General features: G+C 61.7%; 2 protein-coding genes and 1 long non-coding RNA gene across 9 annotated transcripts; 2 read left to right on the top strand and 1 right to left on the bottom strand.

The window, feature by feature from the left end:
- Positions 1-329: 329 nt before the first annotated feature.
- Positions 330-10,174, bottom strand: LOC131748788 (protein EOLA1-like). 7 transcript variants are annotated; one of them, XM_067023994.1, is made up of 5 exons: positions 9,832-10,174; positions 8,879-8,950; positions 7,220-7,349; positions 6,352-6,632; positions 330-5,500 (listed from the first exon to the last, which is right to left on the bottom strand). In XM_067023994.1, the coding sequence occupies exons 3-5, from the start codon at positions 7,285-7,287 to the stop codon at positions 5,277-5,279; spliced, it is 573 nt and encodes a 190-aa protein (XP_066880095.1). In that variant the 5' UTR covers positions 7,288-7,349; positions 8,879-8,950; positions 9,832-10,174; the 3' UTR covers positions 330-5,276. The 7 variants fall into 7 exon arrangements, with proteins under 7 accessions (XP_066880095.1, XP_066880096.1, XP_066880094.1 ...); XM_067023995.1 differs by having other exon boundaries at positions 9,828-9,957; XM_067023993.1 differs by having other exon boundaries at positions 9,836-9,957.
- LOC131748846 (heat shock transcription factor, X-linked member 3-like) lies at positions 2,643-4,820 on the top strand. Its single transcript, XM_067023906.1, has 3 exons — positions 2,643-3,119; positions 3,565-3,989; positions 4,646-4,820. Exons 1-3 carry the CDS (start codon positions 2,643-2,645, stop codon positions 4,818-4,820), a joined length of 1,077 nt encoding a protein of 358 aa, XP_066880007.1.
- Positions 10,175-10,578: 404 nt separating the features above from the next.
- Positions 10,579-13,955, top strand: LOC136793466 (uncharacterized). The gene is made up of 4 exons (XR_010838733.1): positions 10,579-10,703; positions 10,938-11,067; positions 11,365-11,924; positions 12,209-13,955. It is a non-coding gene; the product is annotated as an uncharacterized lncRNA (long non-coding RNA).
- Positions 13,956-24,541: the final 10,586 nt, after the last annotated feature.

Below are 24,541 nucleotides of genomic sequence, written 5' to 3'. Positions count from 1 at the left end.
TATGCAACATCTGGAAAAATGCGGTCACACTCCCTTGACGTGATGCCCAGAAGTCCGTGGACAGGCCCTCTTTTCCCTGTTCGGGCGCGGGGTTGGGGGGGGGACCAGAACCCAAGGTGTTAATTAGCTTTAATCATTATCGTGACTGTAATCGGGCAATTGTCATCAAGGACTCCATGTGTGGTGGGGCTGAAATGAAGCAAAGGAACGGTTTGGATGGGAGAGCATGTGGGAGGGGTGCAAAGCCTCGTTCCTTGATTCTATTTCCTGGAGCTTCGTGTTGTATCCCGCTGGGAACACTCCTCCGCACCCGAATTTAACACAGCCTCTAACTGGGAAAATTGACTTAGTTTTATTTATGAAACGTCTTGTTTGGCTGATTCCTATCGAGCTGCATATTCTCTGACATGACCGGGACAAGAAACGGCGCAACCAAACGCCGGAGGAGCGAGGGGAAGGGTCCGGGGCCAAACGCTATGACAGACAACCGCCGATCATCCACGTCCCAACAGACGCCAGGCCCTGTGAGCTGCAGCCCGAGCCAGGGCTCGTCACACCCACTCGCCTCACAGGGGAAGAACCCGAGGCCGCGGGGCCTGGCGCTCTTGCCAGGATCACGTGCTGGCAAGTGACGGGGTGGGGACCAGAGCCCCGGTCTGAATTCCTCTCGAGCCCACGCTGTTCCCAGCCACCCCAGCCCGTGGCCGACCTTCTGACGGGCGATTCATTGCTCTTCTCGGTGCGACGCGGCGTCTGTCAGTTGACAGCAAGCGGGCCCAAGGAAGGAAGGCGCCGAGGCGAAGCAGAGAGGGCGTGCGGCTCGTCTGCGGTTTGCTGCGATCTGACGCTGCCCGGTGCCGGCATTTCTGTCCAGTCCGGCACCTTCCCGCGTGACGGCGCCCCGTCCCTGCTCCTGCCCCGGGGCCCTCCTTGTCCAACGGGAGCCCGGCCTGCTGAGCTGCTCACGGCTGGGCCACGGGGAGGGAGGGACTGAGACTGCCCGGGACTGACTCTAAGGCCCCAGCGCCTACTGGGATAAGGGCCCTCCAGGAGCCTCCTCAGATACCGGAGGGAAGTGAACGCCGGCGGACACCCCGAGACCCTGGCGGCAGCGAGGGAGGGGAGCGGCTGGAGGGCCTCTGGGCCGGGGGCGTCAGGGCGCGGAAGCCCGGGGCAGGGGCCGGAGGGCGAGGCTGGGAAAAGCAGGCCTCGGACGTCACGGGGGCTTGTGCCTGCCCAGCCGAACGTCCGACGCCCAGACCCTCGTCTGTTTCCAAATGCACGTGGGCGGGGGCTTCCTCCGGTGTCGGCTAGGTCGGCAAGTGGGAAATCTCCTTGGACGTGAGTCCGTGTCACGTAGGCCCGCTCCAGTGTCTAAGCTGAAAGCAAGCAAAATCATCCTACGTATCCTCAGTGCGACAGGGCCCAGGGGTGGAGGTGGAGCGGGGGGGGGCAGGGGCGGGCGTGGGGAAGGAGAGCAGGGCTGGCCTGGGAGCGCACCAGTGAAATGCTTGCTTTCAATGGGACAGGCTACACGCTGAAGGCCCAAGTCAAGTCCTTCCAAGGGCAAGTAGCCACGGAGACCCAACGTGGACGTGGGAGGCCAGGGTCGGGGGAGCAGCAGCCAACCCCCACCTCCCCCCCACTGCGGAAAGGAAACAGGGCTTTCGAAGCAGCCTCCAGGGAGGCCGAGTCCGAGGGTCTGGGAAGGCGATGGGACAAGGACACACGCAGCTGTTGCAGAACTGAGCGCCCTTGGGCCATGAGAAGGGCTTCTATGGGAAGAGGCGGACGCTGAAGACAACCCCTCTGTGATCCGCACGGGGCTGCGGTCTGGGGGCAAAGGCAGAGCTCAAAAGGAGGCTCGATGCCCAGCGGAGGGCACGTGGCTATGCCCTCCCACGCAGCATCGTGGGCAGGGCTGTGCCCGAGGTGCTTGGGGAACCCTCGAGTTGAACGTGAGGTCGCGCACAGCCCGGCTCTGGGGACAGCTTGACCCGGGAGGCAGGAAATCGGGACTCTCTGTTTGGGCCCATCTGAGCGCGACCGACCAGCTGGCAGGAAGATCTGCGAGCGACCAGAGCCGGGAGGCGGATGGGGGTGGGGGTGGGGGTGGGCACCGACTCCGGCTGGGCCAACCAGCCCGCTAGGGACCCCCATCTTCTGGGGGGGACAGTCGCCAGGGGCCCACGTGACCCCTGTGGTCTCAGTGGCAGCCAAGCTACGCCTCGCCAGGGCCTGGCCCTTGAGCAAATCCAGCAAAGCCAGCCTCGAGGGACCGGAGTGGAGACAGGATCACGTTTCTCAACCCATCCGGGGCCCGGCCCCTTGAGACAAGGTGCCTGGCGGCGGACAGGAGTCTCTCCCGGGAACCTGAACCATACTTTTCGAGACTTTTAGAAAAAAAGACAAGACGCCCGCCTGGGGCCCCGTCCCCCTCCCCTCCCCCACACTTGGCCAGGGCTCCCTCTCCAGGCCACCTTTGTGACATCACGTGACCAATAAAGAAGACTGCGCCTTAAGCGGCTGCCTGCCCCACTACCGAGATTCTAGAATCTTGCGGACAGTGTTTACTGGGCATCCCCGCTCTGGTCCAAGGCATTCCTGCCCTGAGAGTTCAGTGGTACGGTCTCGGGTGGAGAATGCTCCCAATCGAGACTGGCTCCGAGCTCCGTACGGCCACGCTGCGCCCATCGGCTGACGCAGAGCCAGCAACGTGGGTCCCCTCTCGTGCGTCCCCGGATCCAAACGTGGATTCAAGGGAGAGTCCGGAGAAGCAGGGTGACCAAGCCGAGCGCCCGGCTCCCGGCTCCCAAGACAACCGGCCACCACGGGGCCCAGACAACGGCGTGGCCGACGAGAGTATGCTTGAGCTCTCCTTCCCAAGAAAGCTCTGGAGGATGGTGGGGGATCCCGCCTGCGCCTCTGCGCGCTGGAACGACGAGGGAGACACGGTGGTCATCGAGGCAGACCTCTGCCAGACGGAGGTTCTTCACCGCAGAGGCGCAGACAAGATTTCCAAAACAGACAGCTTGACGTCTTTCGTCCGCCAACTGAACCTGCACGGATTCAGCAAGATATGCCTGACCAGCCGCTCTCCAGGGGAGAAGAGGCTGATGGTAAAGTAGAAAGCCCTTCCGTGGCCCACGTTCTCTCTGTTATTCGAACACCTTCCGGGCAGGCCAGATGGGCCACGTGCTGAACGGGTTTCATTGGCGAGAGTAACTTTCCTCACGAGAGAAGGGTAGTTAAGGAAAGATGAGAAAGTAGAGCCTGTGGTATTCAGCCGCAGCCCCTTAGAGAGAAGCCGCAGGTGTGCCTACAGACGCTCTCGAGGGGCCACGAGATGTCAGGGAGCGACGGCAACTCCTCGACCGAGGCTCGCCTCGGGGATCTCTAGGGAGCGCACACTCTAGGGCGGAATAACCTGCCAGGAACTTAAAGACACCTTTTCCCCACAGTCAGATAAGACCATTATGATGGACGGGCGTGGTGGGCGGGGGGTGGGTGGGGAGGAATGGGTATTTTCTCCCAGAATGGCTAAAGTGATTCGTTTCATTTCAGATCTACCGCCACTCCAACTTTCAGAGAGACAAGCCTCTGCTCATCGAGAACATTCAGAGAAAAGTCAACCCGCGAGCAACTGCTCGGCCCGGGACCAGCGCAACAGCCCCAAAGAGAAGGAAGCCAGAGGCTGCTACCAGATGCTCCCCACACGTCCATTACGACGATTCCACCGCCCAGAAGGAAGCCCCAAGCGCTCAGGGGCCCAGGGGTACCCGGTCTTTCCTGTTCTCTGGCGCGTGCTCTACGAGCGGTGGAGCGGGACGGGCCAGGGAGAACCATCCCCCCAGGGATCAGGGCGGCCCGAGTGAGGAGGGCGCTCCCTGGAACGTCACTTCTGTGCCCCCGGCAGCTACCGCGCCGGAAGGGACGGCGCCAGGGAACTGCCCGCCAGCCCCACGGTTTCCTCAGCTTATGACTTGGAGGTGTGTCTGTACTAGAGGTGTTTCTGCCTCCTGCTGGCGGCCCGTTTAGTCACGTCCACAAACAGGGTCCCTGAGGTGGGTGAGGAGCAGGGGGGCTCCTCGGATCGCACGTGTGTCGTCTGCGAACCGGGCAAGTACAACTGCGATCCCTGGGCTCGCAGGCCCCTGGGGACACACAAAAAGCCCCATCTCATCACCAAGAACCTATCTTTGCCTCTAAAAAAAAGAAAAGCCACAAAGTCCACGGGAGTAAAGGGAGAATCGAACGAGAATCGCGAGTCTTGCGTCCCTCCTAGCTGTCCGTACGTACCATTCGCACATCTCAGTGGACGGGCCCCACGAGGCTGGAAACCCACACCCCCGGCAGGCTTTGGTCCCCGCCGTCCCCTTTCATTTAAAGCAGCAGCATTTCCCACGCTCAGCCCCGGGCGTGGCTATAGGGAGCGCTGAGTGCAGCCCCGGACCGGCTGCTCCCTGGGCCTTGCCTGCTAGTCAGGAGGCAGCACAGCCTGGCTCCTGACCCCACGGCCGTCACCTTCCCTTAGTCACGCATCCTGAAGCAGAAGGGGCTTCCTCCTGGGTCCCCCTACGGTGCCAGAAGTTTCTGACCCGCAGCTGAGCGCGCGTCCAGCCCACCATCCGGGGGCCTCCCCAAGAGGCCCGCCGGAAAGGAGGGCCATCCCGCCCACCAAGGCAGCCGTGCACACCGCCGTCCGCCTCAGAAGAGACGGGCCCTTCCAGCCGACACCTGGGGGAAAGCCCCGCACCTGCAGAGGTAACAACCCCTGGAAAGCTCGCTGGCGGGTGGCCCCAAACCCCACCGAGAAGTAAGAGATTTCCACGAAGTGAGCGCCAGCCCTTCTCACTCTGCCGTCAGAGCTGTGGTTAGGAGCCTGTCTTCGGACGTGAAGTGGCCGGGCAGCACGTCTAACCCACACGCGCTTCGTGAGCCGAGGGACGCTTTACCCCAGGGCCAGGGTCACCCGTGAGGACGGACCGCGCCCTGTTTCCGGGCCTGCGGTCCTCCCCCGCGTGCACGAGGCCCGTTGAAGTCCTCGAGACCCTGTGGCTGAGCACGGAGCGGCATCGCACGAGGAGAGTCCCGAGCCCGGTCCCTGCGCCAGGCGGGCACGCCTGCTTCTGCGAACAGCACGGAGCGGGCAGCGCTCCCCGGGGCAGGGCCGACGGAGACCGAGCCAGACGTGCACGTGCAGGGCGTGAAGGCGAGCGGGCGGCGGCACGCTGAGCTGGCCTCTCGGTCGCCGTCCCCCCGAGAGCCCAGTCTGGTCAGGCGTCCTGCCCAAAGGGGATCAGGTGCTCGGGGATGTCCACCTGGAAGACGTCCTTCCCGCCTCTCCCGGGGACGGGCTGCAGCAGCCAGCGGGGGTTGGCGAGCGCAGTCAGGTACTTGTGCCGCAGGTTGGGCAGCAGGGCTCGATTTTCCAGCTCCGCAACCTCGCTGGGGCCTAGGTTTTCTGGGCACGGGAAAGTGTCCCCAATGTCGACCAGCCCTGTGCACAAAGACAGAAGCACGCAGACGGACAACAAGGGGATTCAAAATCACGACCGCTGGAGACTAAGACCACATCATCGAGGGGACCCGGGGTGAACTGGGTCCCTCTGGCTGAGCATCTCCCACCTGCCAACCTCGGTTCAGGGAATTCGAGGCGAGGTCGAGGGAGGGAGGGAGGGAGAGCCATGAAAAGGAGAGGCCTGGTCCTCCACGACCCCACCAGGGCCCCGGGCAGCTCCCAGCCCGACCGCTGCAGGCGGCAGGTACAGGTGCGGAGGCCCCCCCGCCCCCCGGCCGCCGCTGCGGGGAGCCTACGGGCAATCCGGTCCCCGAACGATTCACTGGGGGCCGGCGGTTGATGCGGGACCTTCCCCCCGACCCCGGGGTAGGGGGTAGGGGACTTCCTCAGGATGCCGCGGGCAGCGGGGGTGAGGCGGGCGCGTGAAGCCGGGCGGGCGGCCCGAGTCCCCGGGTCCCCCTCACACGCAGCTCCGGCGGCCGCGCCGCCTCCCGCAGGCTCTGCCACGGTGTGCGCGCGCACGCGCACGTACACACACGGAGGCGCACGCGCACGCGCTCGTACACACACGGAGGCGAGCGCCGCGGGCAGAGCCGGCGCCGCCTCTGCCTCTCAGAGCACCAAAGGGGACCGAGCCCCAGAGTGGCGGGGAGGGGACCTGGGCCCGCCCGCCGACCCCCCCGGCCCAGGGACCGGCCCGGCCCCTCCGAAGGCGAGGGGCCTCAGGAAAACGAACCCTAACCCCACACCGACCGGTTGGAACGAAAACGAGGCGCCAAAGGCCCGGGTGGGCCCCTGGGGGGCAGCCCCGGGCGGCGATCGTCACTTGCCGGCTATCACTCCGCGGCCGAACTTCTCCCCGTCCCGCAGCAAGGCCTGGATCTGCTCGGGGCTCAGCCCCAGTCTCTCGGCCAGCAGCTCCCTCCAGGCCGCGTCCTCCCAGTCCCTGTGCGCGATGTGCACGGCCAGGGTGCGGTGCCGCTGGCCGCTCAGCACGGGCCGCCACCGCGTCTCCAGGGTCTTCACCCCGTTCAAGACGAAACCCGCATGAGGCTGCCGGAAGGACAGGCAGCCGAACTTCATCTCCCGCAGCTCCCGGGGCCTCACGCGGCTGCGGAGACACAGAACCGTGACCGTCAAGGAGCCCGACGTGCCGGCCCCCGAGCTCACGACCCGTGGGCCTGACCCCAGCCCCGTGGGCCCCGCGGGCGCCCGCCCCTTCCATCCGTCTCCGCGCAGTCAGCTGACAGGGGGTGCCGACCGGGGGGATCCGTCCATCAGGTGGAGCCCGCGACAGCGAGAGAGAGGCGCGTGTGGGCAATTCCACGACAGAGGGCACTGGGCCCCCGGAGGCAGAGAGGAGGGAGGCAGGGCCCCCTTGGCTTCACAGCCCGGTGGCCGGTCTGGCCCTCTCCCGGCACAGACAGGGACCGTCCCGGGCCTGGCCTCTCCCCTGCCCCCGGCCCCGCAGCTCCCTGGCCCTGCTGCACCCCATGCTCTGCGGATCCCCCGCCCCCATCTCACCCCAGGGCCGCTGAGGGCAAGGCCTCGGCAACCCACCTTGGCTCGGCCCCGGGGACGCCCTGGCTCTCACATCGCCCTGCCGGCCGTCTCTTCCCCGCGCCTCGGGAGCCACCCTCCTCCCACCCCTTCCTGGACCACCGCTCCCACCCCGGCCCGGAGCCCCAGAAAGGATACCCGATGGCAGGAACTCCTGGCCCTGGTGCGCGCTCCGTCTCCACGCCAGGACCTGGGACGGGCACCATCCGGGGATCATAGAACTCAATCCTCACGTCGCCCGCGAGGTTACCGTCACCCCGCTCTGCAGCTGAGGAGGCGCCGGAGGATAGAGAGACAGCGCATGCTTCCAGGGCACCTGAATCCCTCGCCTGCTTTCCTTGTACCTCGGGGCGGGGAGGGCGGGGAGGGTCCCTGCTCGCTGAGGACAGAGGAGCAGGGGAGCCGCGGGCCTGAAAGTCAGCCGGGTCACGGCACCGCACGGAGCCTCCACTTGCACGTGGCTGTGAGGACGGGCGACAAGGCCGCAAAGGCAGCCAGCCCAGGACCTTCCAGGGCTTTCCTGCCCCGAGCAGAGCGGAGCCACATTTCTCTCCAGGGCTCGTGAGGCCCCACATGATCTGGCTTCTCCCCCTGGCTGCCTGCTCTCCTCGCCCCTGGATTCAACCCCTGCAGCCATGAAGGCCTTCCTTCCATCCCTGGAATGTTCCACGTGTGCTCCTACCTCAGAGCCTTTGGAGGGTGTTAGGAGGTCACACCATGCCCCTGAAATTCACGTGCTGGACTCTCAACCCCAAGTATCTCAGAGCGTGACCCTACCTACAAGGCAAAGGGCTTCACATAGCTGATCAAGGTCAGGTGAGCTCTAATATTAGGGTCGACCCTCCTCTAACAGCACTGATGTCCCCATAAAAAGGGGCCAGTTAGAGACAGACCGGCACACAGGAGAGCCAGCAAAGCCCCGGGAGTGAGGGGGGCGGGGTGGGACAGATTCCCTCCACAGCCCTCGCAAGAGCCACCATCAGCGGCACCTAGATCTCGGGCTGCTGGCCTCCAGAACCGCAAGGCAATACATTCTGGAGTTTAAGCCACCCAGACTGCGGGACTCTGACACGACTGCCCGGGCAAGCGATCACAGAGGGTCAGCCCTGTCCTGGACACCTCTCCACGCAGGGATGGGGGATGACTTCTCCGCTCACAGCACCTCGGGAACACTGCTTCACGTCTGTACATCTTCATCTGTCCTAGTCTCACCGCCCACACGGTACCCCGTCGTCGGCTGTCCCACAGGTTACTGACTGTTCCCCCTGCTGACGGGGACTCACAGACTGCTTGGCACTTTCGGCCCCTCTAGACTGGCTCAACACGACCACACACTCGCTAACTGAAGCCCCGGCTCGGGGCAGGCCCGTGTCACGTGGCCCACATCCTGAGATGCTGACACACGCCGGCAGACGGCCTTCCGCCAAGGCGCCCCACCCCGTGTACGCTCCACCAGCCACGGGCGACGCTGCCGTGCCCTCACGCGCTGGTGGGCCCCCGAGCATCCTCATTCCGCTTAACCTCTGCCAACCTGAGGGGCGACAAAGGGTCGCCCTCCTCACTGCGTTTGAGTCAGCTACCAGGGAGGCTGGCCAGTCCCTGGGGCCTGGCCGCTTCTCCGGCTCCTCCTGGGGTGTGTGACTGGATCCCAGGCTCGCCCGCGGCTTCCTCCACTCAGCTTCTAAGCCAGCCCCTTGCTCACGGGCACCACCAGATCACAACCATGGGACCCGAACCGTGTGGGTGGAATCCCTGGGGAGAATCCCTCGGGAAGAAGGGGGCTGAGTGCCCTCCTACCTCTCCACGCAGAGAGTGCCTGCTTGGCGGCCAGAGGAGAAAACACTCTTCCACTTGTCTGGGCGTCTTCACCTGCACGAGAACCAGAGGGACAAGGAGAAAAGTCATCAGCCACAAGACAGCAATGCTGGCCAAGGAACCACAACGGTCTTCTCCTCGGCGGGGACCGGAGACTACCAGGACCCAGGAGGGCCCAACCGATGAGAAACACACGTTCCGGCTCCCTCGGGGTTGGTTCTGCTCATCAAAGCAATGGCCCTGCCCCCGCCCGGCCGGGTCCGGGACCCCACGAATGCCTCAGCCTGCAGCACAGAAGCCCATCCCACAGGAGTGACGGGGATCTTACAGCCCAGCAGCTCCCGCATCCAACAGGAAAAAACGACACTTCTCCTCACACGGCCACGTGGGAAGGATATGGAGAGCCCCACAGTCCGTGCCCCTCAATGGACTCCTGGGAGGGCCCCACCGGGAGGGGAGCCGCGGACAAGCAGCTGAGCCCCGCAGGGCAGGGAGGCGGGGGTAGGGGTGGCGGGGTGCCCGCGGGAGGCGGGGGGGGGCGGCAGGACTGCGGGCGGCTGGTGCGTGTGGACCAGCGCATCGCGGGACACACACGTGGAAGGATGGCGGGCGGGGACGGTGGCGGCGGAGGGGACAGGAAGGTGCGGCCTCGGCCGCCCCGCGCGCGCTCCCCAGCGCAGAGCCCGGGAAACTCCCGCCCCGAAGTACCGTCCGCGGGCGCGGTGGGTCCTGGCTCCTTGCGGGCGGGGCGAGTCGCGGGAGCGCTCGGACGGCCCGGCTGCGGCCACCGGGGAGGACGGTCGTCCGCCTCGGGGAACCGGGACCGGTGACACGTGGCCGCGCCCACAAGCGCTGACGCCCCTGATTTCCAGGGTGAACGCATGCACGTACACACGTACGCACGCAGGCACGCAGGTACGTAGACACGCACTTACGCACAATGGCGCATTCGCCGCAGGCTCCGGCCGCTAGGAGACAGGGTAGGAGCCGCCAGGCCGTGCGGCGCGCGGAAGGCCAGGCCGCTCGGAGGCTCGAGACCGGCGGCGTGGAGCGGCACCCGGAGGAGGAGGAGGAGGAGGAGGAGGAGGAGGAGGACCAGGAAGTGGGCGGGGGAGCGGGTCGGAAGAGAAGGGGCGGGGCTGTGGCGAATAGCTGGGGAGGAGCTGGGGGAGGGGCAGGGCGGAGGTGGGAGGAACTGGGGGGAGGAGTATCTGGGGCTGAGGTGTGGGAAAGAGCTGGGTGAGGAGGAGCTCCTGGAGGAGGAGGCTGAGCTGAGGAGGAGTGGGGCCGAGCTGGGGAAAAGCCCGGCAGGTGCGGGGCGGGGGCGGAGCTGACAGGGATGGAGCTTGGGCCCCTGGGAACCCATGGAGGGTGGGCGAGGCCAGCTCAGTGGCGGAGGCCAGGCAGTGCCCTTTTGAGTCCCTTGCCTTAGGCGTCCAGTCCAGTCCGCGCCTCAACAGTCGGCAAGGGTCAAAGTGGCAGCGACCCAGGGTCCTTAGCGACCAAATCCGAGCCTCAGAATGGACCCCAGGGGACAGGGAGGCGGGGGCGAGGTGGGGAGGGGAGGGAGGGGGGAGGCAGGGGGAGAGGGCGGGGGGAGGCAGGGGGAGAGGGCGGGGGGGAGGCAGGGGGAGAGGGCGGGGGGGAGGGAGGGGGAGAGGGCGGGGGGGAGGGAGGGGGGAGAGGGCGGGGCCTCTGGGCTGAGTCTCGCCCCTCTGGGCTGAATGCCCAGGCCAGCTCCCCTCCAAGCCACCCTGGGACTGCTGGCCGAGCCCTGCGGGACAGTCTTTCTCTGGCCTTTTCTGAGGTGAGAAGAAAATTTCGCACTCGGTTTCCTGTTGCCCCTGGGAGCTGGCATGTGCCAAAGAAAGCCAACTTCCCCCTCAGAGCTGTTTCCTGTCCTCTTCCTCCCAGTGGGGGGGGGGGCGGGGGCCTCAGCCCACTCAGTGCCGCCCACCTGGCTCTGCTCCTCCTCGCGTTCCTTACCGCCGCCCTCCCTCCCATTTGCTTGGTGACCAAGTCCTGTGTCCCTGCCTCCCAGGTGCCTGATCAGAATAAATGCTCCTCTTTCTGACCCCACTGCTACTGGCTGACTTCAGGCCTCGTGACCTAGGGCCGGTGCTGTCACCTGAGTCTCCCCACCGGCCGAGACGCCGCCTGTCTCTCCTCCAGTGGGTGCCCCACAGGCCATGGGTTCCGTGTCACACCGCACATCTGTCCTCGTCAACCCCGGACTGAAAACCCTGCCGAGCCCTCTCCTGTTTAAGCCCCAACACCTCCTTGGTGCCCTGGGAGGGCCTTCGAGCGGCCCCAGCTCTCCGTCCTTGTCGCCCAGCACCCTGGGTGCCTGTGCTGTCTCTGCACGCTGCGCGCACGCGCTCTGCGGGTCTCTACGCGTTGGCACGTGCGGTTCCCGCTCCTGGACCCCTGGTTCCTCTTGTCCTGGCGAGCTCCTGTCCTCCTTCCAGGGCACAACTGTAACGTCCCCTTCTCTGCCCGCCGCGGGCGTCAGGAGCGCCTGTCTGGGGTTCTGGCCGCGCCGTGTACCTTCCTGCTGCCTTCCTTCGCTGGGCTCTCCTTCCCGGGCTGGAGCCGATCTCCAGGAGTCCCGGGAAGACAAAGGACAGGGTCTTACCGGGCGCCTGACAGAGCTGCCGCTGAGGGGAGGGGGTGTTGGCTCAACAGAGCGCTGCCTTCTCTTCCCGCGGGCTGGCCTCCTCTCCCCTTGCAGAAGCCCGAGGACCCGGGAACGCCGGCCCCGAGGTGAGGAGCAGGGGGCGCCCTCGTGGATTTGAGGCCTCGGGGCTGCGGGGGACCTGAGCGATCAGCAGATCCAACTCCCTCCATGCCGGTGTCCCCTCCTCGGCTCCTCGCCCCGAGAGTGGTCACCAGCTGCGTCCAGACACCCCAGAACCTCGTCGGAGCGGTTTCAAATCATGAGGGAGGGTCCCGTGAATGGCGGCTGGGCTGCTGGTGTTCCTCCCGAGTCCCGTTGTTGAAGAACTAGAGCTTGCCCAGTGAGCTGGAGGCACGTGATCGGTGGCTGCTGGTTGGGGGACAGCTGTGATGGCGCTGCATAAGGACTCCCTTCTCTGACCCTCCCGTGTGTGCTGAGAGGCGGGGAGACCCAGGTCCCCCGTGGGGGTGGCGGGGTGGGGAGGCCCGGGGTAGTGGCTGCCAGGCCAGTTCGCCGCGGGCCGGGCGCGGGCCCAGGAGGAATGGCCTGGCCGTGTTGCAGGCGGGCGTGGGATGGTGTTTGGCTGCCCCTGTGAGAAGGACCCCTTGGCAACTCAGCCTTGATCTTCATTACAGGAAGGTCAGCGCCGAGCCTGAAAACCATCTGATTTCCGACTTCCCGGTGACGTTTTCTCCACCTGCTGCTTCCCACACCCTCCAGGAACGACGTCCTGGCAGGAACAGGCCTTCTCTCCTTGCTCTGTGCTCACCTGGGTGTCAGCCTTGGCCTCCAACCTGGCCGCCCCCGCCTTCCGCTGCTCGGGGCCCCTGCTCCCTCCCGGCCCCTGTGACTGGCCTGCACCCCACATCACAGGAGGGAGTCTCCCCCTCAGGCTCTGCTTCTTCCCCAGACATGCTTCTGTCCCCATGAGGCGCCCCATCTTCCTTTTAGGAAGTCCTTGTCGCTTGCGCCACTGCTCTTTGGGGGACGGTGCCCCCAGGACATCGCCTCCTCTCGGAGCCCAGGGCACCTGCTCTGAGTCCACTTCCCTCTCTGACGCCCTGCCCGTGGCACCAGCAGACGTCACTGTCCCTGCGACCCATCTGGGCACTTGCCTTTGCGGCTGCGTCCCCTTCTCGTCCCCGGTGGCCTGGGTCCCTCCAGCCCCCCACCCCCACCCCAGCTGCCTCTCTGAGGCCCGGAGAGGGTTCCAGTTTGCTCCTGCCGCACGTTTTGGGGCACCACCGGTGTGGGACGGGCTCGACGCAAAGTCTCAGTTTCCCTAGCGCCCTCCTTGGTAGGGCTGGTTTCCTCCCTGAAACGCCTTTTGCCCATCTTCCCACTGAGCTGCGTGTCCTCTTTGTGCCGAGTTGTGGGGGCTCCTTTCGCGGTGTCCGGGTGCTAATCGATTAGCCCTGGTTGTTTGTGTTTCAGATGCCTCCTCCTGCCCCTTGGGGGCTGGTTTCCTCATCTCTTTGAAGGCCAGCTCTGGACTCCGCATTCGCATTCGCCTGCACCCTCTCCGACTTGTAAGCGGGGCCCCAAGCGTCAGGGGCGTGTCCCGCCGGCCCTCCCGCTGGAGGCTCCCGGTCTGCCCCCTGGCCCGCCCCCTGGGGCTGGTGGTCCCCGAGGAGGCGGTGCCCTGGCGTCCAGCGCTCTGCCCGTGAGAAAGGGCTCCCTCTTGACTGGGTAAGTCACTGGCTTGCCGCCTGGCTTTAGTTCCGTGCCCCATGGACTCAGGCGGGGCAAGCCCCGGGGCAGCCGTGCAGCTGCGGGAAGACGGCCGGCCTTGTTTGCTCTGCCCCAGCTCCCGGTTTACGTCCTGCCGCCCCACATCTGGCCTGTTTCTAAGACGTGCTCCCCTGCCCCCGCCTTCCCCTCTGTCCCCTGGGCAGCTCCTGTGGGCCGTGTCCCTCTCCCCACGGCCCAGATCGGGGGCTCCAGCCTGAGAACCGCAGGTATACCTGATTCTGTCTCAGTGACTGGCGCTGCAGGAGCTCGGGAAGGAGCTGCGCACAGGGGACCCGCAGACGTGAGCAGCCACTTTGCCGCCACTGCTGGGGGTGGTGCCTGCGCAGGGCACGTGGCGCAGCACAGGGGGACTCCCGTGCTCTTCAGGCGATGCCCCCGCTTGCATTCACGTTACAGAGCGTTGTATCCCCTTTGGCTGGGGGCGGGAGATGCTCGTGTGCACGTCTGGGGCCTCCTGAGCTCTTGGGTCTGCGTGCTCTTTAGCGTCCTCAGCCTCTGGGCAGATCGGCAACGACCCGGGCCCCAGGCCCTCGGCAGCTGGAGGGGGCCTTCCCGACATCAGGCCGTGGCCCAGCGAATGGGTCCAGCTTCCTTGTTTGAGAGATTCAGGAGTGGGGCCGGGGTGCGGGGGTGGGGGTCTGGAGCGAGTGTTGCCATCCCGTAACCGTGGTTACAGGGCTTGGCCGGCAGGACTGATGCGCTCTGCACGTAGGGCCCGTTCAGCCGCCTCTTGAGGATCTGTGCGCTCTCTGTGGCGACTTTCCAGAGTACAGAGAGGATGTGAAGAGTCGGGAGCGAGGGACGCCCACGAGGCATCACCCGGAGGCAAGAAGGTTCACGAGTTCACGGGTGGGGGGCGCGTTTGCCCCGCTCTTTTTCTCCACGTTTCTCCTTTACTCGCTGCAGTGCGTGCAGGGTTACCGTTGGGCCTTACGTCTTCTCGCTCACTCACGTGAAGCGTCGTCCCAGGGTCTGAAGGCTTCCTCGGCAGACGTCTCACCGAGCCCTGCACCTGGTTCCGGAGGATATTGGGTTGCAGCCTCTCCCTGCTCAAGACCCACTGACAAGTCCTCGGGAACGGCCCTGCGCACCTTGGGCCAGCAACGGCCTCTGCTCAGAAACCCCAGCCCAGGGGTCCTCCCGAAGCGGCCGCAGAGACAGAGCTTATCGCGTCTCCCACGCCAGGGTCAAGCTGGGCCCCGTGTCCAGCAGCCTCCAGCTGTCTGGCTGTCCCGCTTCCCGGTGTTGGGTCAGCCAGCGTGGAGCCCGAGGCCCCTTTGGGAGGGGCTGGGGGTCATTCCAGTGCCCGCTCGCCGTGGTGCTGCAGCGTCCTTCCCCCTGGGGACCCGCCGCCACGTCGCTGGTCCGCGGTTCCACCGCCGAGGACCGGCTCAGGGGCGGAGAACCTGGGCGAGGGATCGTGACTTGTTCCCTGGGGCGGCTGCCCTCGGCCTCCTGCCGTCCGCCCTTGCTCTTTTCAGCGTGCGTTTTAGACTCTTATCTTGGTCGGCTGCCCGTCCGTCGCGCCCCCGGGAAGCTGTGTTGTACCGACCACCTGCCCCGCTCGGTGGGTCAGGCCTCCTGGTCAGCGGCGGCCGTCGTCACAGCCCCTGGTTTCTGGCCGCTCAGTGGCGCCCCACGACCTCTGTCTGCTGCAGTCCCTGGGCGGCGGGGGAGGGCAGGGGGTCGTCCCTTCTCTCCTCCCTCTCACCCCGGCCTGGCGCGCCCGGCCTGTGTTGTGAGGTGACTTCGCTCTGCCTGGGGCCCTGGCGGTGGGCCGACCACCTCTCCCCATTTCTGCTGCACTCTCCTGCTCGTAGCGCTTCAGCTCCCACAGCAAATCGGGGCGGCCGGCTCCCCTGTCTCCTGGGACGGGGGGCACCTGTGGGGAAGGACTCGGGTCACGTTTGCTCCCTCGGCGGTGAGCCGGGGACACCAGCTCTGCAGGGGAAGGGGTGGGCCCCTGCCGCAGGCGCAGAAGGTCAGAGGCCTCTGGGGAGTCCCGCTCTTCTGGGGCGTCCTCCCCGTCTCCCTGGGCCTCGTGTCAAGGGTGCAGGTTTTCCCAAGTGGGCTTCCGATGCTGGCGGGACAGACGTGCCTTGGTGGGACATTCGGCGTCTTTGAGGTTCAGCCACTTCTCTCGAATCCTGGGTTGGACGACTGTCCGCTGCCTGAGACGGGGGCTCCTTTGTAAGGTACTGGGGAGAGCCTGGGGCCCCCCTTTTTCTCACTCTGCTCTTCACCCTAAGCTGCTCATCCCCTGTGGTCGGCCAAGCAAAGAAGTCACCTCCCCCTGTGCCCCCCACGCTCCGCACGCTTGGACCGTCTCCCCTGCCGGGAGGTTCCTCTCCCCCTGCCAGCCCAGCGAAAGGTCTAGCAGGCAGCTGGGCTGTGGCCTTGTGCCCGGGGCTGTCCGCACAGCACCCATCCCCGGGGCGGGGTCCTCAGTGCCAGTGGGGCGGGTGATGCCAGCCCCGTACCAAGACCCCGTCTCATCACCTGCTCCTCGGAGCACTCCAGGGCTGGCCGGCTCGGGTCGCGTCCCTCGGGAAGCTGATCCCGGGAGAGAGTTAGTGCCAAAGGCTGGCTGGGGACTCACACCCGCCAAGGGGACAGGGAGCAAGCAGGGTGTGCCTTCAACCTGCGACGTCGACCCGACGCTTTCTGCCAGCCCGTCGGGGAGCTGCAGAGCACGGACGGGCGTCGGAGGCCCCCTCGCAGTGGGCCCCGGTGGGCCCCGGGGGACCCTCGCAGTGCCCGAGGCCTCGCGATCCACGCGGACTGACCGGGAGAACCGACAGCCAGGACTGGCGCCCGAGGGGCGGCTGCGTGCGCACGCGGGGCGCCAGCTGCCTTCGCCCGGGCGGCACGTGGCTCTGCCCTGCGGCCGGCCTGGCGGGAGGCGCTTTGGCTCCTTGTGCACCAGACAGCCGCTGGGTTGGGCCGGGGGCGTGCTTCCAGGGCGTCGGCTGACTGGCCATCTGCGAGCATCGTCGGTGTCGGCGCGGCTTGATGGGAGAGGGCAGAGCTGGATGCCAGGCGCGGTGAGGCAAAGGCCGTGTGAGTCCGCAGACGCCCGTCCTGTGAGAGGGTCCTTGACTGTGCCGGGACGCAGGTGTCCGCTCACCCTTGGGTTACTCGGGGCTGGTGCCGCAGGGGCATCTTCCAGGCAGACCTGTAAGGCGCAGAGTCTGAAACGAGGCAGAAGGAGGGGAGCGTGAAGGGCGGGGAACCCCTGACTCAGAGCCAGGGGCTGTGGAGGGCTTCAGGGAGGAGGGCCGTCGGGGCTGGGTCTTGAAGTGAGAAGGGTCTCCTTAGCTGGGAGATGGGGGACGGGCCCCCTGCAAGGGCCACACACATTCAGGGGACTGAGACCGGGTGTGCGGATGGAGCCAGTTCATGGGAGAGGAGGCTGGGAAAGTAGACTGGGTTCAACTCAGAGCCCACCCTAAGGAGTCAGGCCTGTGCCCTGCGTACGGTAGATCAACGCCCTCACTTGCAGTTTTAAAGGCAAACCACTGTTTCTCTCGCAGAGAAGGAATTTATCGATTCACTCATTTGGTTAGTCAGTGATCTGACAAAGCTTTGTGTGCCTCCCAGGCCAGGAGGCAGTTAGAGAAGAGGGGCACCCGAGTGAGTAAGGTGTCGCTCCGCGTATGGGTGCCTGTCCTTGCCTATCTGTACACGTGCACCTTTCTCCGCAGGCCGCCCCCTTCTCCTGGCTTGCGATGAGGTTTCCAATTCTTGTTCCTGACTTCAGAAAGAAGATTAGCGAGATGACGGTAGGTCTTTATGTTCTGAGGGTTATTGCTTGGGTGGGGGTGCAGGCATTGGGGCCAGATTCTCCTGGTCCACTCCAGAAGGTTGATTTGCCCCATGTGGCACCCAGAGCTGCCCAGGCTGAGCGGAGTGGCTGCTGCTGATGACCCAGAGAAAGAAGAAGTGGTGCGGGTTTGCCCAGAGCAGCTCACCGATGACCTGAGCTGTGGCCGCCTCCAGTGCCAGGAGGAAGTAGCCGTGTGGGCCCCTCGCTTACTGCCTCTGGGCCTACTGCGTTTGAAGGAGGAGGGCAGGCGGTAAGGACAAGACGATGTGGGAGGGTGGCCTTGGTGTGTTGCATCGCCCAACTAGAACGTTCCCGATGATACTCCGAGGCGGCTCCGGGAAAGGGGCCAGCTCTGTGGCTGACATGACACTAGGATTGGACGCCGGTAGCGTGCTGCTCGCTCATTGTGCCGTCTGCTGGCCAGCTCTTCCGACTTCACCTCTGTTTTTGAAGTGTAGTTGCTTTACGTGTTAGTTTCTGGTGTACAGCAACTTTTCCTTTTCAGTCTTTTCCATTGTAGTTTATTACAAGATACTGAATAGAGTTCCCTGTGCTATGCAGTAGGACTGAGTTTGTATATTTTATACATAGGAGCGTGTATCTGTTAATCCCAAGCTCCTAATTGATCCCTCTCCTCGCTTTTTCCCTTGGGTAACTGTAAGTGTGTTCTCTATGCCTGTGAGTCTGTTCCTGTTTTGTAAATAATTTCATTTGTATCATCTTTTAAGTGATATCTTAGAATATTTGTCTTTCTCTTTCTGACTTCACTTAGTATGATAATCTCTGGGTCCATCCATGTTGCTGAAAATGGTATTATTTCATTATTTTCCCATGGCTGAGTAGTAGTCCGTTGTGTATATATACCACACCTTCTTTATCCATTCATCTGTCCATGGACATTTAGGTTGCTTCCATATCTTGGCTGTTGTAAATAGTGCTGCAGTGAACATTGGGGTACATGTATCTTTTCAAAATAGAGTTTTCGTCTTTTCCAGATACATACTCAGGTGTGGGATTGCTGGGTTGTATGGTAGCTCTATTTGTAGTTTTTTAAGGAACCTCCACACTGATCTGTTCTCCATAGTGGCTGCAGCAATTTACATTCCCACCAACAGTGCAGGAGGGTTCCCTTTGCCCTACACCCTCTCCACCGTTTACTGTTTGTAGATTTTTTCACGATGGCCATTCTGACCTTTGTGAGGGGATACCTCATTGTAGTTTTGGTTTGCATTTCTTTAATGATTAGTGATGTTGAGCATCCTTTCATGTGCCTCTTGGCCATCTGTATGTCTTCCTTGGAGACATGTCTATTCAGGTCTTCTGCCCATTTTTGGATTGGGTTGTTTGGGGTTTTTTTTGCAACTTTAGTTTTAATTAAAGATGGTCAGTAATGAGAGCTTCCATGGCAGAAAGCTCTATGCAGTGCTTGGGGGGTATGAACGTGAAAACGGGGTGCTGAAACTAATGTGTCAGTACATTGCAAAGTATTTCTTCTCCTTTTCCTCCTCTGACCATTTCTGCCTTCTTGATCTTTCTACTTTTCCCAAGGCATAGAGACGTCAGATACATAACAATGTATGTTAAAACAGATTCTTAATGCTTGTTACCGTGAAGATACAGCAACTGAGTTTGCATTTTCCATGTGTAGGGCTTATGCCGGGAGCCCAGGCATTGGGAAGGGAGCCCATTGTTTGTATCCCATGGGTCCGTGAGGATGGATTGCCCCCTTTTTTGAGTGGCTGTGTGTCCATGTAGCTCGTAGGCTGGGCCAGTGCATGGGGCACACAGAGGGGCTGCCAGTGGGTGCTCACAATGCAAGTGATGTGATCCAGAGCCTGGGCTTTGGGGCCCGGGGACCTGGGTTTGGATGCCAGCTCTTCTTTTCCTGTGTAGCCTTGACACTTACTATCTCTGTGTGTCTCTCTCCTCTGCTGAAAACCAGGTGGCACAAAATGCCACTAATGTAACCGGGCTTTTCCAGGGCACAGCCTTGGATGTTATGTCTTCTTCCACTGGGGCTCGGGGTCTGTCTTTGCTTCTACTTTTGCAGGTTAGAGGTTGTTCCGGCAACGACGACTAGGAAGGTTTTTCTTGATACCCAGGCTTGCTGAATGTCGGAGTTCTCTAACAGTGTTCAAGGGGCTATGATGTGTCTTGGTAAAATGCCCTCATGCTCTTTGGAAGATCGCAGTTGTGCCATGTAGAAAATGAGACGATTGGTCTAGACTAGTGATTCTCCAACCTTTATGCGCATGGGATCTCTTAGTCTGGCTGGGGGTTCAACCTCCCAGAGAGATCAGAGGCAGGCTGCTCAGCTGAAGTAAGGCCTGCTCCCCACACCCCTTCTCCTTCCCGGTCTCTTCCGGGCCCACTCCTCTCAGAGGCCCATGAAGCATTCCACAGAACTGAGTTTGAAACCCAGTGATCGAGATCTCAAACTTCACTCTGCTTTCAAATCCCTTGGCGATCTTGTCAAATGCGGCTTCTGGCTCAGAAGTTCTGGTGTGGACCTGAGATTCTGCACTTCTCAGCAGATCCCAGTTGATGCCTCAGTGGTTGGTCCATGGATAGCATTTTGAAAAGCAAGGCTCTGATCACAGAATGCCTTTGACCTTTCACATCCTTTGATTCTGAGTTCTTTACTTACTGATACTCTGATTATATTACAAATTGAAAATTTGTGTAGTATGAGTGGTTTCTGTTGAGGGCAAAATTCCCAATTATACAGATGTGGAAACTGACATGGGATGGAGGAGGAGAAGGATGAAGGAGGCAGAATGTATTTGTTTCCGAACTTTGAGTGCCGGAAGCACCTGTAAAACATTTTGTAAAGAGTACAATTTGGGTTGAGAAGCTGTTGCACTTTGTTGAGAAGAGCTGCACTTTGGTTTGGTTGCAGTCCGGATCGTAAGGAAGTCTCATTTTGAGAGTTAATGGACACTTGTCTAAGGGAACTTCTGGCGGAAACAAATGACCTCCTTTCGGACCCTGGCCGAGGCCTGTCTCCATGCTCTCGGTCTAAGTGAGGGTTTAGAATTGTGGACAGCTGTTGGTGTGTCTGGCATCCATGTGCTTTCCTGATCATCTTAATGACGTGGCCCCTAGAAAGAAGTCTTCATGTAAATGGCCTCCATCCTTTCTATCCAGTGCTGAGTTGAGTGCCCCAGGTTCAGTGTTGGTAGGTAGAGTGCTCTGTCTTCTGCACTCCTTGCTGGGGCTCCTCCTGTGTGTGTCCAGTAGACCAGCTGCTTTACCAGACTACAGAGCTTTGCTTGTCAGTCTTTGTTTCAATTCAGTCACGTCATGGCTAAGCTGGGGAACCCACTTTAGCAAGGAGCCAAAAGCTCAACTGCTAGAGTAGCCAGTGTGTTTAAATGTCACACGTCCTATGTGGAATATGGCAGAAGACCACAATGTTCTTTGTGGCTTTGCCCGAGCCCTTCATTAAGAAGGATGAAAGCTTTCCCATGGGGGCAGAGGTGGCACGTGCACCGTCTGAGGAAGCAAGGGGAGACTGAATGCCAGGGAGGCTGGATCCGAACACAGAGGTGTTCTTTTGGTGCTCAGTTGCTGAGGCGAACAGTCTAGTAGATGAGTGTTCCAAGGGCTTGTCAATGGGCTTCTTTGGTTAGCACCAGGCGGGTGGGAAACAAAGAGGGAGTGTGCCCAACTTCCCCGCCTCCCGAAGCTGACCGTCTGGTGACTAGTCCATCAATAGCTGTGTCCGCGGCCATCGGTCACCCTCATTCCTTCCTTCCCTCCTTCCTTGATCCCCTCACTCTCTGGTGTGTGAGCACCTCCTTGGCACCAGGCATTGGGTCTACAAAGATGGAGAAGACAGGGAACCTGCTGACAAGCCACAGACAGGTGGAAAGCACAAGGGGCCTGAAGAAAGGTGCATCTCATAGGCTCTGGAACCTCCGAGGAGGGAGGCATAACTTGTGGCCGGGCACGGTGAGGCTGGGGCTGTGGACTCTTCCCCAGAATATTCAGTTCACCACGGTTAACTCTGGAGGATCTGGGCCTGAGCCTTCCTCGGACACCTTTTACAAATCACAAGAATCTCTTTTCCCCGTCACCCCTCTCCCACTCAGCTTCCCACCCCTACCCCCTTTACAAAAGCAGCAGTGAGGAGTAGAGGAGCCGCCAATAGAATCCTTAAGGAGAAGAAGTTTCTGGAAGAACATCCTGTTCTTCTGGTGTTCCCTGAGCTCTCGGAAAGCTGGGGCCTTTGCTCACATGACACAAGCAGATTTCTAATCCCTCTCCGGCCCCCTGTCACCCCAGCCTCCCCTGCAGCATAACCAGGCTTCCTAAGACACAGCTTTGCCCGGGGCAGCCCCTGGCTCCCAAAGCTTGGGTTTCAAGTGCCTGCACCTCTCTGGCCTCAGCTTGCCCATCTGTCAAATGAGGACAATACAAGTAGTCCTCAACTCGTGAGGTGACGATGAGCCCTCAGTGGGCCCGGGCTCAGCCATTGCTCTGTGCACTTCACGAGGCTGTGACCGTAACGTGGCCGCCGTCTCATGGCGACCCTCTCCTGCATCCTTGGTAGCGGCCACACTGTCCACTCCCGCAGCCTGGCTCTCCCGGAGCCCAGCCCTGCACGCGGCTCACTCACGGCAGATGCCCTCCCTCCTCACTTTCCGTGTCCTCCTGAAGCCTCTGAGGCTGGCTTCAGGACCCTTCCTTCTCTACAGCCTTCCAGAACCCTGTCTGTTTTACTCTTTTGGTGCAAGGTTACCTTGGGCGGTTTCTGTTTTATGTGTGTGTGTGTGTGTGTGTGTGTGTGTGTGTGTGCGCGTGTGCGCGCCCTGTTACCCCAGCTGGACTGCAGTCCCTCTGAGGATAGGGATCCGACCCAGGTCACCTTGGTACTGTCCCCAGAGCCTGCCTCTGCCCGAGGAGACACTGACTAGATGCTGACAGACGGTGGCAATGAACAGTTCTGGTTATCGCCACGTGGCGTTCATAGACTTGCTACCACGACATGCTGTTGTGCTGCTCGGGACTCAGCAGGTGATGAGACGGGCCCTGCCCCGGGGGTCAGCACGTGCGAGGGCGGTCAGCAAGGCGGCTGTGTCAGTAATCTCATTGCAGGCAGGACCAGACCCTCTCCACAGAACCATCTGAAGTGCTGTGAGGCCTCAGGAGAGTCCGGGCGGAATCTCCCTGGCAGATGAGGAAGGCTCCAGGGGGAGGCGGGCTCTGAGCTGTGCACCGAGGAGTGGGCAGGGTTTGGAAGGTGGCGACATAGGAGTCCACTCCCGAGAGGCGAGCTTTCGGTTGGGAGGACAGGAGATCAGAGGCGGTGAGGAAGAAGAGCCCAGGCACAGGAGCTGGGCCTAAGGTGCCGCCCACACCTCATCTCCTTCGGTCCTGGCATCAGCCTGGCAAGACCAGTGCTGTTAGACCCACCGGGCAGATGAGGAAATCGAGAGTGCAGACGCCGAGGGACTCGGCTGAGCTCTCCCAGTTGGCCCAGGGAGAGTTGGGATTCAGACACAGGTTCAGCCAACCCAGGGTCTTTGTGGCCACCAAGCAGGGTGGGGAGACAGGATAGACACTCCGAGCCCGGCGCCCAGGCTGTTGGCTGCTGCCCTCAGTTATGCTTCTGAAGTGCGGGGCTGCCCCTGGGCCCTGCGTGTGTTCTTGGCCAAGTCCCTTTGCTACACATCTCCAAGGCAAGGGGCTCAGCCTCGCTGCTTTGACCACATCACCTCCTTCCGGCTCCCATGCAGTGTGGCTTAGGAACTCGGAATCGTGTTGTTCGTGAGCAGGTCCACAGCTGCCTTCAGGATGCGGGGCGGGGAGCTGTTGCACGTGGATCAGGAGTATGCGTTTCACAGGGTGTACTTCCCGATGGCACCCAAAGAGTCGGCTCCGCTCACTCACCTGTGGCTGCTGCTCTCTTGAATGTAAAGGGGAGGCCGAATCAGAGGGGAGGTGAAGGGCCTGCTGTGTGCCACAGCTGTCCCAAAGCACCATCCTTAAATTGTAATCCCTGGTACTGCAGTTGAGTACCGCCAAATCCAGCGGCTATGTTTGTCCTCGCACTTGAGGGTCCCACTGATGGGTTCTCCAGAATGACCAGGGTACCAGAGTTTTCATCAAGTCTGTCACTTGTTCCTCGGTGTAGTCCAAAGCCACGTGACTTCGAAAAAGGCATACTTCACTTTGCTGCCAATCCCTTCCCTATACATCTTCCTGCCAGGATAGAGTAGGGCTTGGACCAGGATTGGTGGGGACATACGGGAGTGAGAGCGTCATCTGCCATCCCAGCAAATCTGCCCTTGCTTTCCTCCCTCTCTTTCAGACATTTCGATGCTTCTCCCTCCTTCCTTCTCCCTTCTTAGCAAAACTACTACACATAGAATACATTCTATTTGGAAAGTGACTGTTATTCATATCGAATTAGTCCCAAAGAAGTACTTTCAGTTTCCCGCTAAATAGCACCAAGATCGCGGTTTTAAATTGCTTATCCGTTCAGGAGAGGGAAGAGTCAGCGAGAGTCGGCGTGTTCGGAGCCACCCAACTGTCCGCAGCGAGGTGGGCGGGCGCAGCTCCTGTGCTGCTGTCCGCATTGGGGTAATGGTCCTGCAAAGCTCTGCGCTTCACAGCACGCTTGCCTGCCAGTCCTTGTGTTCCAGTTCAGGAAAATGCCTCTCCAGATCCTCTTCCTCATCCTAGCATCACACTGGATTCTCCCTGGGCTCCTGCAGAGCCGTTACCATCCTCTTTGTTTTAGAGATGAGGCAGCTGAAAATCAGAGAGGGGAAGTGATTGACCTCAGCTGGCACAGTAAGTGAGCGAGGCTGACCTGCTCCCTGTCCCCACAGAGGGCGGGGGGTGGAACATGGGACCTAGAAGGCCCTTTCAAGCTGGGGAAACGTGGGACGCTGTGACTGTCCCAGCTGGGAATCCAGTCTTGACCTGTTCACAAGGTTGTCTTTCTCAGCCGTCTTGTTGCTTTCCGCGTTGCTGACAATACAGTGGCCGTGGGCATATTGGGAATCTGGCTAAGGGGACGGTAAATTGGGATACACTTAGTTTGGATTTGGAGAGACATATTTAAGGGGCTCCCAGACCGTTCTGTACACGTTCCAAGTTATTGCTAGCCGTCTTGTATTGCAACTGCCTCCAGGAACACTCCTGCTTGCCGCGCCGGCGCAAACGGTACCGGGACAAGAGGCGTGAGGCTGGAGGGAACGTTGTGACGTCCCTGTGCTTTACAGCACTAGGTACCAGAAGTATGTTGACAGTGCAGGGGCGTCAAGGTTCACAGTATACGGAGCTAGAAGCTAGTCTGTGGGAAAGTCTTCCGGTCATGAATCAGACATGTAAAGTCAAAGAACACAAGTCCTGTCCTGTCAGGGCTATACTCAGTGTG

Source organism: Kogia breviceps, chromosome X (assembly GCF_026419965.1).
Source record: "Kogia breviceps isolate mKogBre1 chromosome X, mKogBre1 haplotype 1, whole genome shotgun sequence".
Classification (NCBI taxonomy): domain Eukaryota; kingdom Metazoa; phylum Chordata; class Mammalia; order Artiodactyla; family Physeteridae; genus Kogia; species Kogia breviceps.
This window is presented reverse-complemented; position numbering and strand designations above follow the sequence as displayed.